The following is an 18,804-nucleotide window of genomic DNA, read 5'->3' on the forward strand; positions in this document are numbered from 1 at the left end:
CGGGGATTTGCTGCTTCTGTGTTGGTATAACCTACTGCCAGACCGTGCTATTAAAAATAAATAAGTAATACTCTTCACGGCCCATAGCACATTATATGCATATTACATTGCTTTATTTGCTGCCAGAGATCCAGGAGATCATGGTAGCGATGTATTAGAGTCTCCTGGGTGGGAATCTGTACCCGAGCGAACATCAATCAAGGGAAAAACCTTGGAAAAAATGAAGATTTTAATTCTCCTCTGTGATTTTCTTTGCCGTTTTGAAACCGGAAAGGTTATAAAAATGCAGCGTGCCTCAAAACAGACTCTGAGTTGCTTGACAAAGAGGCTGCTTTATCTTTTATTGAATAACTGCAAACTATTAATGTCACCAGGAATGCTGAAAATCTCACTTATGGTGTATTTAGATCGCTCATTCAGATGCCCCTCATCTTTATTATACCTCTGAGGCTTCTGAATGCAAACAAACAAAACACAAGGCCTCACCCTGTTGAATTCATAAAGAATTCATGTCCCTAGTTAGAAGTGGCTTGCAGTAACCAAGGCGATAAGTGTCAACACACACAGGCCAGTCCCAGCTCAGCTTACACATTTGTGGAGCCGCCTTGGCTGTTATTTGCTCACCTTTTGGAGTTACAGGTGCTAGGCCGGCTTACAGAAAGCCAGGCAGTGCTGTCATGGCGACTGCAAGTCCTCAACTGCCAGCCCCCTCCTCCACCTGTTTGTTCTGGTTTCCAGAGCAGGAACGGTCAGAAAAGAGAGGAGGGACACGAGGACATGTTATCTCCCTGAAATCCATGACCGGTGGAAGGGAAGGTCTGGCGTCAGAAGCCGTGTTAGTGACAGGCCTAGGGTGCATTGGCCAGTTCAGCTTTGCTCTTGCATGTCACACGTGTATCCACAAAGAGGCATCACTTGCTGCCCTCCACGCTGGGACCTCTTTCTCACCGTCCATGCTGGCGGCTTCTATGTATTGGGCCAGGTGACTTAGTTTCGCTTTCTTTCTGGTTTCCTCTGTCAGGGTGCAAATACAATCAGGTCAACAGCCACTTCCACTGCATCCGTGATGCCTGCCAGTTCTCCTTCCTGCTGAAGCATCAGATGACCTCGCACTCTCGCAAGCACATGAGGCGGATGCTGGGGAAAAACTTTGACCGGGTACCTGGCCAGGTAAATCAGTCCCCACGTGTGCAGGAAGAACACAGACCTACAGGTCTCGAGCAGACGTTAAAAGGAGCTTACACACAAACCATCTATAAGACGCACACACACAGCCACATGGCGATGTAATAAGACACACACTCACAGCCTCATAGCGATGTAATAAGACACACACACACACACAGCCACATAGCGATGTAATCAGACACACACACACACAGCCACATGGCGATGTAATAAGACACACACACACACACACAGCCACATAGCGATGTAATAAGACACACACACACACAGCCACATAGCGATGTAATAAAACACACACACACACAGCCACATAGCGATGTAATAAGACACACACACACACACACAGCCACATAGCGATGTAATAAGACACACACACACAGCCACATAGCGATGTAATAAAACACACACACACACAGCCACATAGCGATGTAATAAAACACACACACACACAGCCACATAGCGATGTAATAAAACACACACACAGCCACATAGCGATGTAATAAGACACACACACAGCCACATAGCGATGTAATAAGACACACACACACACACAGCCACATAGCGATGTAATAAGACACACACACACAGCCACATAGCGATGTAATAAAACACACACACACACAGCCACATAGCGATGTAATAAAACACACACACAGCCACATAGCGATGTAATAAAACACACACACAGCCACATAGCGATGTAATAAGACACACACACAGCCACATAGCGATGTAATAAGACACACACACACACACAGCCACATAGCGATGTAATAAGACACACACACACAGCCACATAGCGATGTAATAAAACACACACACACACAGCCACATAGCGATGTAATAAAACACACACACAGCCACATAGCGATGTAATAAGACACACACACACAGCCACATAGCGATGTAATAAGACACACACAGCCACATGGCGATGTAATAAGACACACACTCACAGCCACATAGCGATGTAATAACTATATTAAAACAGAACAATGTTCCATAAATCGGTGCTACTAAAACATGGTTACATAGATAGCTAAGTATCAGCACTGACGTTGAAATCTGATGGTATAAGCTTGCTTGAAGAGAAGGTAATCATAACAGTATGGTACGTGGGGGTTAATAACCGAATGCAGGGGTGTTGCTCACCATAAAGGGAGGTATATTCACACAAAGTCCTGGTAGAAAAAACAGGTGACTACTGTATATATATAAGACAGTGTCATCCGGTAATCCTCCTATGACGGACTATCTCCCTGGAGCTAAATAATCCTGCTGTATGCAATAAGGTATCCTCCCATAATCACAGCCGGTGTAGTGAAAACGTGATGTTAGTCACAGTCTGTTGTGGTCCTTCTTGCCTATGGCGTGCCTCCCGTGATGGGAGACGGAATGCAAAGATGAGGAAAACGGAGCCCAGCAGCAGCAGCAAAAAGTGAAGGGGCTACAGAAAATGAACTAAAAAACATCTTTATTGGAGCGGTAGCAACATGTCCCAGAAAAAAACTCTTACGCGTTTCACGCTATCAATAGCGCTTCGTCAGAGAGAGAATATGGTAGCATTGCGTGCGTCCATCTTTGTAGTGTCTTCCCCTGCCCCTAACATGACGCGACAGCAAATGCTGTATGCTGATTGGCTCAAAATCGCCACCGATGCGGCCAATCAGTGTGTACAAGGGTAAAGTACGGGTGGGGAGAGAGGACAAAACGAAGATGTAAACAAAAAACGGAGCACACCATATTAAAGGTGTACACACAGACCCCAGGAAATGCATATGACATAATCAAACTGTTAAAAACGTATGAGAGCACACAATAAGGCTAAATAATGCAGCTATATCCACTGTGTAGACCCAAATTAATCTATGACCTAGATGAATAGTGGCATAGATAAATAAATGAATCCCCCCCCCCCTCTTGCACCAGTTTTTTCCTGTGGTTTAAGCCTTTATCCCTACATATATTGGTGTTTTTCATAATGATTACATGATATATTGTTGCTTAATTATATGGTTCTGGTATTCCTGTGTTTTTGTGTATATTTTATACATTTGATTCATTTATTTATCTATGCCACTATTCATCTAGGTCATGTAGATTAATTTGGGTCTACACAGTGGATATAGCTGCATTATTTAGCCTTATTGTGTGCTTTCATATGTTTTTAACAGTTTGATTGTCATATGAATTTCCTGGGGTCTGTGTGTACACCTTTAATATGGTGTGCTCTGTGTTTTGTTTACATCTTTGTTTTGTCCTCTCTCCCCACCCGTACTTTACCCTTGTACACACTGATTGGCCGCATCGGTGGTGATTTTGAGCCAATCAGCATACGGCATTTGCTGTCGCGTCATGTTAGGGGCGGGGGAAAACACTACAAAGATGGACGCACGCAATGCTACCATATTCTCTCTCTGACGAAGCGCTATTGATAGCGTGAAACGCTTAAGAGTTTTTTTCTGAGACATGTTGCTACCGCTCCAATAAAGATGTTTTTAGTTCATTTTCTGTAGCCCCTTCCCTTTTTGCTGCTGTGCTCCGTTTTCTTCATCTTTGCATAGTGATGTAATAAGACACACACACACACAGCCACATAGTGATGTAATAAGACACACACACACACAGCCACATAGTGATGTAATAAGACACACACACACACAGCCACATAGCGATGTAATAAGACACACACACAGCCACATAGTGATGTAATAAGACACACACACACACAGCCACATAGCGATGTAATAAGACACACACACACAGCCACATAGTGGTGTAATAAGACACACACACACACACACAGCCACATAGTGATGTAATAAGACACACACACACACAGCCACATAGTGATGTAATAAGACACACACACACACAGCCACATAGCGATGTAATAAGACACACACACACACAGCCACATAGTGATGTAATAAGACACACACACAGCCACATAGCGATGTAATAAGACACACACACACAGCCACATAGTGATGTAATAAGACACACACACAGCCACATAGTGATGTAATAAGACACACACACAGCCACCTAGTGATGTAATAAGACACACACACACACAGCCACATAGCGATGTAATAAGACACACACACACAGCCACATAGTGGTGTAATAAGACACACACACACAGCCACATAGTGATGTAATAAGACACACACACACAGCCACATAGTGGTGTAATAAGACACACACACACAGCCACATAGTGATGTAATAAGACACACACACACAGCCACATAGTGGTGTAATAAGACACACACACAGCCACATAGTGATGTAATAAGACACACACACACAGCCACATAGTGGTGTAATAAGACACACACAGCCACATAGCGATGTAATAAGACACACACACAGCCACATAGTGATGTAATAAGACACACACACACACAGCCACATAGCGATGTAATAAGACACACACACAGCCACATAGCGATGTAATAAGACACACACACAGCCACATAGTGATGTAATAAGACACACACACACACAGCCACATAGCGATGTAATAAGACACACACACACACAGCCACATAGCGATGTAATAAGACACACACACACAGCCACATAGTGATGTAATAAGACACACACACACACAGCCACATAGCGATGTAATAAGACACACACACAGCCACATAGTGATGTAATAAGACACACACACAGCCGCATAGTGATGTAATAAGACACACACACACACAGCCACATAGCGATGTAATAAGACACACACACACAGCCACATAGTGGTGTAATAAGACACACACACACAGCCACATAGTGATGTAATAAGACACACACACAGCCACATAGCGATGTAATAAGACACACACACACACAGCCACATAGTGATGTAATAAGACACACACACAGCCACATAGCGATGTAATAAGACACACACACACAGCCACATAGTGATGTAATAAGACACACACAGCCACATAGTGATGTAATAAGACACACACAGCCACATAGTGGTGTAATAAGACACACACACAGCCACATAGCGATGTAATAAGACACACACACAGCCACATAGCGATGTAATAAGACACACACACAGCCACATAGTGATGTAATAAGACACACACACACAGCCACATAGTGGTGTAATAAGACACACACACACAGCCACATAGTGATGTAATAAGACACACACACACAGCCACATAGTGGTGTAATAAGACACACACACAGCCACATAGTGATGTAATAAGACACACACACAGCCACATAGTGATGTAATAAGACACACACACAGCCACATAGTGATGTAATAAGACACACACACACACACACAGCCACATAGCGATGTAATAAGACACACACACAGCCACATAGCGATGTAATAAGACACACACACAGCCACATAGTGATGTAATAAGACACACACACACACAGCCACATAGTGATGTAATAAGACACACACACACACAGCCACATAGCGATGTAATAAGACACACACACACAGCCACATAGCGATGTAATAAGACACACACACACAGCCACATAGCGATGTAATAAGACACACACACACAGCCACATAGTGATGTAATAAGACACACACACACACAGCCACATAGCGATGTAATAAGACACACACACAGCCACATAGCGATGTAATAAGACACACACACACACAGCCACATAGCGATGTAATAAGACACACACACAGCCACATAGTGATGTAATAAGACACACACACACACAGCCACATAGCGATGTAATAAGACACACACACAGCCACATAGCGATGTAATAAGACACACACACAGCCACATAGTGATGTAATAAGACACACACACACAGCCACATAGCGATGTAATAAGACACACACACAGCCACATAGTGGTGTAATAAGACACACACACAGCCACATAGTGATGTAATAAGACACACACACACACAGCCACATAGTGATGTAATAAGACACACACACACACAGCCACATAGTGATGTAATAAGACACACACACACACACAGCCACATAGTGATGTAATAAGACACACACACACACAGCCACATAGTGATGTAATAAGACACACACACACAGCCACATAGCGATGTAATAAGACACACACACAGCCACATAGTGATGTAATAAGACACACACACAGCCACATAGTGATGTAATAAGACACACACACACACACAGCCACATAGTGATGTAATAAGACACACACACAGCCACATAGTGATGTAATAAGACACACACACACAGCCACATAGCGATGTAATAAGACACACACACAGCCACATAGTGATGTAATAAGACACACACACAGCCACATAGTGATGTAATAAGACACAGCCACATAGTGATGTAATAAGACACACACACACACAGCCACATAGCGATGTAATAAGACACACACACACACAGCCACATAGCGATGTAATAAGACACACACACAGCCACATAGTGATGTAATAAGACACACACACACAGCCACATAGCGATGTAATAAGACACACACACAGCCACATAGTGATGTAATAAGACACACACACACAGCCACATAGCGATGTAATAAGACACACACACAGCCACATAGTGATGTAATAAGACACACACACAGCCACATAGTGATGTAATAAGACACAGCCACATAGTGATGTAATAAGACACACACACACACAGCCACATAGCGATGTAATAAGACACACACACAGCCACATAGCGATGTAATAAGACACACACACACACAGCCACATAGCGATGTAATAAGACACACACACACACAGCCACATAGTGGTGTAATAAGACACACACACAGCCACATAGCGATGTAATAAGACACACACACACAGCCACATAGTGATGTAATAAGACACACACACACACAGCCACATAGTGATGTAATAAGACACACACACAGCCACATAGCGATGTAATAAGACACACACACAGCCACATAGTGATGTAATAAGACACACACACAGCCACATAGTGATGTAATAAGACACACACACAGCCACATAGCGATGTAATAAGACACACACACAGCCACATAGTGATGTAATAAGACACACACACAGCCACATAGTGATGTAATAAGACACACACACAGCCACATAGTGATGTAATAAGACACACACACAGCCACATAGTGATTTAATAAGACACACACACACACACAGCCACATAGCGATGTAATAAGACACACACACAGCCACATAGTGATGTAATAAGACACACACACAGCCACATAGTGATGTAATCAGACACACACACACACAGCCACATAGTGATGTAATAAGACACACACACACAGCCACATAGCGATGTAATAAGACACACACACACACAGCCACATAGCGATGTAATAAGACACACACACACACAGCCACATAGCGATGTAATAAGACACACACACAGCCACATAGTGATGTAATAAGACACACACACAGCCACATAGCGATGTAATAAGACACACACACACACAGCCACATAGCGATGTAATAAGACACACACACAGCCACATAGCGATGTAATAAGACACACACACACAGCCACATAGTGATGTAATAAGACACACACACAGCCACATAGTGATGTAATAAGACACACACACAGCCACATAGTGATGTAATCAGACACACACACACAGCCACATAGCGATGTAATAAGACACACACACAGCCACATAGCGATGTAATAAGACACACACACACAGCCACATAGCGATGTAATAAGACACACACACACACAGCCACATAGCGATGTAATAAGACACACACACACACAGCCACATAGCGATGTAATAAGACACACACACACACAGCCACATAGTGGTGTAATAAGACACACACACACACAGCCACATAGCGATGTAATAAGACACACACACAGCCACATAGTGATGTAATAAGACACACACACACAGCCACATAGCGATGTAATAAGACACACACACAGCCACATAGTGATGTAATAAGACACACACACAGCCACATAGTGATGTAATAAGACACACACACACACAGCCACATAGTGATGTAATAAGACACACACACAGCCACATAGTGATGTAATAAGACACACACACACACACACACAGCCACATAGTGATGTAATAAGACACAGCCACATAGTGATGTAATAAGACACACACACACACAGCCACATAGCGATGTAATAAGACACACACACAGCCACATAGCGATGTAATAAGACACACACACACACAGCCACATAGCGATGTAATAAGACACACACACACACAGCCACATAGTGGTGTAATAAGACACACACACAGCCACATAGCGATGTAATAAGACACACACACACAGCCACATAGTGATGTAATAAGACACACACACACACAGCCACATAGTGATGTAATAAGACACACACACAGCCACATAGCGATGTAATAAGACACACACACAGCCACATAGTGATGTAATAAGACACACACACAGCCACATAGTGATGTAATAAGACACACACACAGCCACATAGCGATGTAATAAGACACACACACAGCCACATAGTGATGTAATAAGACACACACACAGCCACATAGTGATGTAATAAGACACACACACAGCCACATAGTGATGTAATAAGACACACACACAGCCACATAGTGATTTAATAAGACACACACACACACACAGCCACATAGCGATGTAATACTGTAAGACACACACACAGCCACATAGTGATGTAATAAGACACACACACAGCCACATAGTGATGTAATCAGACACACACACACACAGCCACATAGTGATGTAATAAGACACACACACACAGCCACATAGCGATGTAATAAGACACACACACACACAGCCACATAGCGATGTAATAAGACACACACACACACAGCCACATAGCGATGTAATAAGACACACACACAGCCACATAGTGATGTAATAAGACACACACACACAGCCACATAGTGATGTAATAAGACACACACAGCCACATAGTGATGTAATAAGACACACACACAGCCACATAGTGATGTAATCAGACACACACACACACAGCCACATAGTGATGTAATAAGACACACACACACAGCCACATAGCGATGTAATAAGACACACACACACACAGCCACATAGCGAAGGAATAAGACACACACACAGCCACATAGTGATGTAATAAGACACACACACAGCCACATAGCGATGTAATAAGACACACACACACACAGCCACATAGCGATGTAATAAGACACACACACAGCCACATAGCGATGTAATAAGACACACACAGCCACATAGTGATGTAATAAGACACACACACAGCCACATAGTGATGTAATAAGACACACACACAGCCACATAGTGATGTAATCAGACACACACACACACAGCCACATAGTGATGTAATAAGACACACACACACAGCCACATAGCGATGTAATAAGACACACACACACACAGCCACATAGCGATGTAATAAGACACACACACACACAGCCACATAGCGATGTAATAAGACACACACACACACAGCCACATAGTGGTGTAATAAGACACACACACAGCCACATAGCGATGTAATAAGACACACACACAGCCACATAGCGATGTAATAAGACACACACACACACAGCCACATAGCGATGTAATAAGACACACACACACACAGCCACATAGTGATGTAATAAGACACACACAGCCACATAGCGATGTAATAAGACACACACAGCCACATAGTGATGTAATAAGACACACACAGCCACATAGCGATGTAATAAGACACACACACACACAGCCACATAGTGATGTAATAAGACACACACACACACACAGCCACATAGCGATGTAATAAGACACACACACAGCCACATAGTGATGTAATAAGACACACACACAGCCACATAGCGATGTAATAAGACACACACACACACAGCCACATAGCGATGTAATAAGACACACACACAGCCACATAGTGATGTAATAAGACACACACACACAGCCACATAGCGATGTAATAAGACACACACACAGCCACATAGTGATGTAATCAGACACACACACACACAGCCACATAGCGATGTAATAAGACACACACACAGCCACATAGTGATGTAATAAGACACACACACAGCCACATAGCGATGTAATAAGACACACACACACACAGCCACATAGCGATGTAATAAGACACACACAGCCACATAGTGATGTAATAAGACACACACACACAGCCACATAGCGATGTAATCAGACACACACACACACAGCCACATAGCGATGTAATAAGACACACACACAGCCACATAGCGATGTAATAAGACACACACACAGCCACATAGTGATGTAATCAGACACACACACACACACAGCCACATAGTGATGTAATAAGACACACACACACAGCCACATAGCGATGTAATAAGACACACACACAGCCACATAGTGATGTAATAAGACACACACACACACAGCCACATAGCGATGTAATAAGACACACACACACACAGCCACATAGTGATGTAATAAGACACACACACACAGCCACATAGCGATGTAATAAGACACACACACACACAGCCACATAGCGATGTAATAAGACACACACACACACAGCCACATAGTGATGTAATAAAACACACACACAGCCACATAGTGATGTAATAAGACACACACACACACAGCCACATAGCGATGTAATAAGACACACACACAGCCACAAAGCGATGTAATAAGACACACACACAGCCACATAGTGATGTAATAAGACACACACACAGCCACATAGCGATGTAATAAGACACACACACACACAGCCACATAGTGATGTAATAAGACACACACACACACAGCCACATAGCGATGTAATAAGACACACACACAGCCACATAGCGATGTAATAAGACACACACACACACAGCCACATAGCGATGTAATAAGACACACACACACAGCCACATAGTGATGTAATAAGACACACACACACACAGCCACATAGCGATGTAATAAGACACACACACAGCCACATAGCGATGTAATAAGACACACACACACACAGCCACATAGTGATGTAATAAGACACACACACACACAGCCACATAGTGATGTAATAAGACACACACACACACAGCCACATAGCGATGTAATAAGACACACACACACACAGCCACATAGTGATGTAATAAAACACACACACAGCCACATAGTGATGTAATAAGACACACACACACACACAGCCACATAGCGATGTAATAAGACACACACACAGCCACAAAGCGATGTAATAAGACACACACACAGCCACATAGCGATGTAATAAGACACACACACAGCCACAAAGCGATGTAATAAGACACACACACAGCCACATAGTGATGTAATAAGACACACACACACACAGCCACATAGCGATGTAATAAGACACACACACAGCCACATAGCGATGTAATAAGACACACACACACAGCCACAGATGTAATAAGACACACACACACACAGCCACATAGCGATGTAATAAGACACACACACACACTCACAGCCACATAGTGATGTAATAAGACACACACACACACAGCCACATAGTGATGTAATAAGACACACACACACACAGCCACATAGTGATTTAATAAGACACACACACACAGCCACATAGTGATGTAATAAGACACACACACAGCCACATAGCGATGTAATAAGACACACACACACACACAGCCACAGATGTAATAAGACACACACACACACAGCCACAGATGTAATAAGACACACACAGCCACAGATGTAATAAGACACACACACAGCCACAGATGTAATAAGACACACACACACAGCCACAGATGTAATAAGACACACACACACAGCCACAGATGTAACAAGACACACACACACAGCCACAGATGTAATAAGACACACACACACACACACAGCCACAGATGTAATAAGACACACACACAGCCACAGATGTAATAAGACACACACAGCCACAGATGTAATAAGACACACACACACACACACAGCCACAGATGTAATAAGACACACACACACAGCCACAGATGTAATAAGACACACACACACAGCCACAGATGTAATAAGACACACACACACAGCCACAGATGTAATAAGACACACACACACACAGCCACAGATGTAATAAGACACACACACACACAGCCACAGATGTAATAAGACACACACACACAGCCACAGATGTAATAAGACACACACACACACACAGCCACAGATGTAATAATACACACACACACACAGCCACAGATGTAATAAGACACACACAGCCACAGATGTAACAAGACACACAAATACAGCCACAGATGTAACAAGACACACACACACAGCCACAGATGTAACAAGACACACACACAGCCACAGATGTAACAAGACACACACACACACAGCCACAGATGTAACAAGACACACACACACAGCCACAGATGTAACAAGACACACACACACACAGCCACAGATGTAATAAGACACACACACACACAGCCACAGATGTAACAAGACACACACACACAGCCACAGATGTAACAAGACACACACACACACAGCCACAGATGTAACAAGACGCTCACACACAGCCACAGATGTAACAAGACGCACACACACAGCCACAGATGTAACAAGACACACACACACAGCCACAGATGTAACAAGACACACACACACAGCCACAGATGTAACAAGACGCACACACACAGCCACAGATGTAACAAGACGCACACACACAGCCACAGATGTAATAAGACACACACACAGCCACAGATGTAATAAGACACACACACACACAGCCACAGATGTAATAAGACACACACACACACAGCCACAGATGTAATAAGACACACACACACAGCCACAGATGTAACAAGACACACACACACACAGCCACAGATGTAACAAGACACACACACACAGCCACAGATGTAATAAGACACACACACACAGCCACAGATGTAATAAGACACACACACACAGCCACAGATGTAATAAGACACACACACAGCCACAGATGTAATAAGACACACACACAGCCACAGATGTAATAAGACACACACACACAGCCACAGATGTAACAAGACACACACACACTGCCACAGATGTAATAAGACACACACACACACAGCCACAGATGTAATAAGACACACACACACACACACAGCCACAGATATAATAAGACACACACACACAGCCACAGATGTAATAAGACACACACACAGCCACAGATGTAATAAGACACACACACACACACACACACACACACACAGCCACAGATGTAATAAGACACACACACACACACACAGCCACAGATGTAATAAGACACACACACACAGCCACAGATGTAATAAGACACACACACACACACACAGCCACAGATGTAATAAGACACACACACACACACAGCCACAGATGTAATAAGACACACACACACACAGCCACAGATGTAATAACACACACACACACAGCCACAGATGTAATAAGACACACACACACACACACAGCCACAGATGTAATAAGACACACACACACAGCCACAGATGTAATAAGACACACACACACACAGCCACAGATGTAATAAGACACACACACACAGCCACAGATGTAATAAGACACACACACACACAGCCACAGATGTAATAAGACACACACACACACAGCCACAGATGTAATAAGACACACACACACACACACAGCCACAGATGTAATAAGACACACACACACACACAGCCACAGATGTAATAAGACACACACACACACACACACAGCCACAGATGTAATAAGACACACACACACACAGCCACAGATGTAATAAGACACACACACACACAGCCACAGATGTAATAAGACACACACACACACACAGCCACAGATGTAATAAGACACACAGCCACAGATGTAATAAGACACACACACACACAGCCACAGATGTAATAAGACACACACACACAGCCACAGATGTAATAAGACACACACACAGCCACAGATGTAATAAGACACACACACACACACACACAGCCACAGATGTAATAAGACACACACACAGCCACATATGTAATAAGACACACACACACACAGCCACAGATGTAATAAGACACACACACACACAGCCACAGATGTAATAAGACACACACACACACACAGCCACAGATGTAATAAGACACACAGCCACAGATGTAATAAGACACACACACAGCCACAGATGTAATAAGACACACACACAGCCACAGATGTAATAAGACACACACACACAGCCACAGATGTAACAAGACACACACACACACACACAGCCACGATGTAACAAGACACACACACACACAGCCACAGATGTAATAAGACACACACACACACAGCCACAGAAGTAATAAGACACACACACACACACAGCCACAGAAAAATAAGACACACACACACACACAGCCACAGATGTAATAAGACACACACAGCCACAGATGTAATAAGACACACACACACACAGCCACAGATGTAATAAGACACACACACACACACACAGCCACAGATGTAATAAGACACACACACACACACACACACACACACAGCCACAGATGTAATAAGACACACACACAGCCACAGATGTAATAAGACACACACACACACACAGCCACAGATGTAATAAGACACACACACAGCCACAGATGTAATAAGACACACACACACAGCCACAGATGTAATAAGACACACACACACAGCCACAGATGTAACAAGACACACACACACACAGCCACAGATGTAATAAGACACACACACACACAGCCACAGAAGTAATAAGACACACACACACACAGCCACAGATGTAATAAGACACACACACACAGCCACAGATGTAATAAGACACACACACACACACACACAGCCACAGATGTAATAAGACACACACACACACAGCCACAGATGTAATAAGACACACACACACACAGCCACAGATGTAATAAGACACACACAGCCACAGATGTAATAAGACACACACAGCCACAGATGTAATAAGACACACACACACACACAGCCACAGATGTAATAAGACACACACACACACACACAGCCACAGATGTAATAAGACACACACACACACACACAGCCACAGATGTAATAAGACACACACACACACAGCCACAGATGTAATAAGACACACACAGCCACAGATGTAATAAGACACACACACACACACAGCCACAGATGTAATAAGACACACACACACACAGCCACAGATGTAATAAGACACACACACACACACAGCCACAGATGTAATAAGACACACACACACACAGCCACAGATGTAATAAGACACACACACACAGCCACAGATGTAATAAGACACACACACACACACAGCCACAGATGTAATAAGACACACACACACAGCCACAGATGTAATAAGACACACACACACAGCCACAGATGTAATAAGACACACACACAGCCACAGATGTAATAAGACACACACACACACACACACAGATGTAATAAGACACACACACAGCCACAGATGTAATAAGACACACACACACAGCCACAGATGTAATAAGACACACACACAGCCACAGATGTAATAAGACACACACACAGCCACAGATGTAATAAGACACACACACACAGCCACAGATGTAATAAGACACACACACACACAGCCACAGATGTAATAAGACACACACACACACACACAGCCACGATGTAACAAGACACACACAGCCACAGATGTAATAAGACACACACACACAGCCACAGATGTAATAAGACACACACACAGCCACAGATGTAATAAGACACACACACACAGCCACAGATGTAATAAGACACACACACACAGCCACAGATGTAATAAGACACACACACAGCCACAGATGTAATAAGACACACACACAGCCACAGATGTAATAAGACACACACACACAGCCACAGATGTAATAAGACACACACACACACAGCCACAGATGTAATAAGACACACACACACACACACAGCCACGATGTAACAAGACACACACAGCCACAGATGTAATAAGACACACACACACAGCCACAGATGTAATAAGACACACACACAGCCACAGATGTAATAAGACACACACACACAGCCACAGATGTAATAAGACACACACACAGCCACAGATGTAATAAGACACACACACACAGCCACAGATGTAATAAGACACACACACACAGCCACAGATGTAATAAGACACACACACACACACACAGCCACGATGTAACAAGACACACACACACAGCCACAGATGTAATAAGACACACACACACACACACAGCCACGATGTAACAAGACACACACACACAGCCACAGATGTAATAAGACACACACACAGCCACAGATGTAATAAGACACACACACACACACACAGCCACAGATGTAATAAGACACACACACACAGCCACGATGTAACAAGACACACACACAGCCACAGATGTAATAAGACACACACACACAGCCACGATGTAACAAGACACACACACACAGCCACAGATGTAATGTATTAGTGACTCCGGCATTCAGAGGCTCTATCACACTCGCAGATGTAGTAAGATTCACTGTCTCCAGCGCCACGGCAAGAAGCAAAGGCCTGCGGCGCCAGAGACTGTGTCTGCCATGAGTAACGCTGCGGGGGGGAGGGGGCGAGGCTTCTGAATGGGAGCCCCCCTGTAGCGTTAACCCTTTGGTGCGGTGACCGCGGTTGCAGACAGTACAGCAGACACAGTGACCCGCAGCGGTACAGCCACACGTGCAATGTCTTACATAGAGCACACCTGCAGGCTGCTGACTGCCCGGCATCGCACTCGTCATTGCAGATTGTTTCTCACGCTCCCAGAAGTGACAGCCTCTTACACACGGGCAGCGCGGCGCCCAGCCCGTCCTCCACGGAGACCCCCACGTCCTTCCAGACCGGATCCCAGAACATGATGGACACAGAGACGGATGAATACATGGACTACACGGGGGCTGGCAGCCCCGGCGGGATGTCGTCCGAGTCCTCTAACCTGGACCGCAGCTGCTCCAGTACTCCAGTGGGCAATGAAAGCAGCGGGGCAGGTAACCGAGGAGAGGGCCACACACATCTATGGCAGGGGCGGCCAACTCCTGTCCTCAAGGGCCACCAACAGGTCAGATATTAGGGATGCCCCTGCTTCAGCATAGGCGGCTCAATCAGACGGAGCTACTGATTGATTGAGCCATCTGCGCTGAAGCCGGGATATCCTTAAAACCTGACACGTTGATGGCCTTTGAGGACTGGAGTTGGCCGCCCTGTTCTATGGCATCCAATAGGATCAAAAACAATTGATCTGATCAGGCGTCCTCACACTCCGCTCTTGTCACAGGGGCTGGTCAGGTGACTTTAAGTTTCACCATAATGCAGTCAGGTGACTCCAAAGATCCGTCCATTACAATGTTGGCCTAATCCGATAGCTTTGTGATTGTTAGAAACTCCATCCTTATTGTTGTTCTGGTGAGGTAACATTAAAACCCCATGCGTATCACTGTACTCCTTTCATCCTCGTGGTCTGGTGATGCGAGTCCTGACCGAGCCACTCTCCTCCATCACTGATATCCAATGTCTTCATTTCATCTCATTATTTTCTCTCATTTTGGTTCATTTTGTGCTGTTTCTTTTTTTCCCTCTCTCTCTCTCTCTCTCTCTCTCTTTCCCTCTCTCTCTCTCTCTGTTTCTATTTTCCTGCTTTTCTCTACACTCTCACAGGCTGCCTGGTTCCTTCTGCTTCTGACGACGCTCTCACCCACAATGCACCTCCTCCTCCGCCACCTCCAGCAGTGGCTTTTCCTCATGCTCCTTCCTTCCCCCCTGCCTTGGCCAGGTCTCCCCTCGCTTCCCTCCCGTACCTGCTCTCTCCATCCTGTGTGTCATACTCCTTGCTCACTGCAAGCCTGGGGGTCAGCAGGGGCATTGTGGTGCCTGCCAGCAGCGCTCCAACTTTCACACCAATAATAGCCACCTCAGCTCCAGTCAAAAGCGATGTCCCTCTAGTACAGGATGCAGCAGGTACCTTTTAGCTTCTTATGTCCCATGTAACATACCTTCAACTGTAGAAACCAGTGTCACACCGAAAGCTGTCAAAATAAACGTGTGTGTGCTCATTTGCATGTCGTTTCCCAGAATCCCTAGCTGCAGTAGGAAGCATCGTTTGCTAAGAGCCGGGTATGAAAAGCAGGGTCGCATACCTGTCTGAGATGTGAATGGGCTCACAAGTGATATTTGTATTTACTGTATACTGCACGGCGGGGGGGGGGGGGGTTGTCACTTATTTTTTACCCACCATAACGTATATAATGTGTCAAACATACAATTTCTCTAGCACACAACAACCCTTTATAACGAACCACCGACAAACAGCAGGTGTCCTCAAAACATTGAAACATACCCATTAACTAGTTCCAAATCATGCAGTTTATACGTAAATATAATTTTTTAGTCCTTCGATTCTTAAAACATGTATAACATAGGTATGTTGAGATAACTGTAGAGTTATATTTACAATAGGAGTACACTTCTCTTTGGTATTTGTAATCGTGAATTGGTTCCCTTTTCTTTTTATGTCCCCTCACCGCTGTTCACTGGGGGCCATACAAACCACTTCTTGATGGGCTCACGCAGAGCTCGTTACTCGC

At 44.2% G+C, this 18,804-nt stretch overlaps 1 protein-coding gene across 11 annotated transcripts in view; it reads left to right on the plus strand.

Annotated features, from left to right (window-relative positions):
* Positions 1-18,804, plus strand: part of CASZ1 (castor zinc finger 1) — a 268,349-nt gene that overhangs the window by 244,800 nt on the left and 4,745 nt on the right. For 9 of the 11 annotated variants that reach the window (XM_075603508.1, XM_075603504.1, XM_075603507.1 and 6 more), the window contains 3 exons: positions 1,022-1,170; positions 16,971-17,211; positions 17,879-18,178. The exons of 1 other annotated variant lie outside the window; for it this stretch is intronic. In XM_075603508.1, the coding sequence (XP_075459623.1) occupies positions 1,022-1,170; positions 16,971-17,211; positions 17,879-18,178 (690 nt within the window). The remainder of the gene's footprint in view (positions 1-1,021; positions 1,171-16,970; positions 17,212-17,878; positions 18,179-18,804) is intronic. One more of the 11 variants, XM_075603511.1, reaches the window with a different exon arrangement.

This window comes from Ascaphus truei, chromosome 6, assembly GCF_040206685.1.
Source record: "Ascaphus truei isolate aAscTru1 chromosome 6, aAscTru1.hap1, whole genome shotgun sequence".
Classification (NCBI taxonomy): domain Eukaryota; kingdom Metazoa; phylum Chordata; class Amphibia; order Anura; family Ascaphidae; genus Ascaphus; species Ascaphus truei.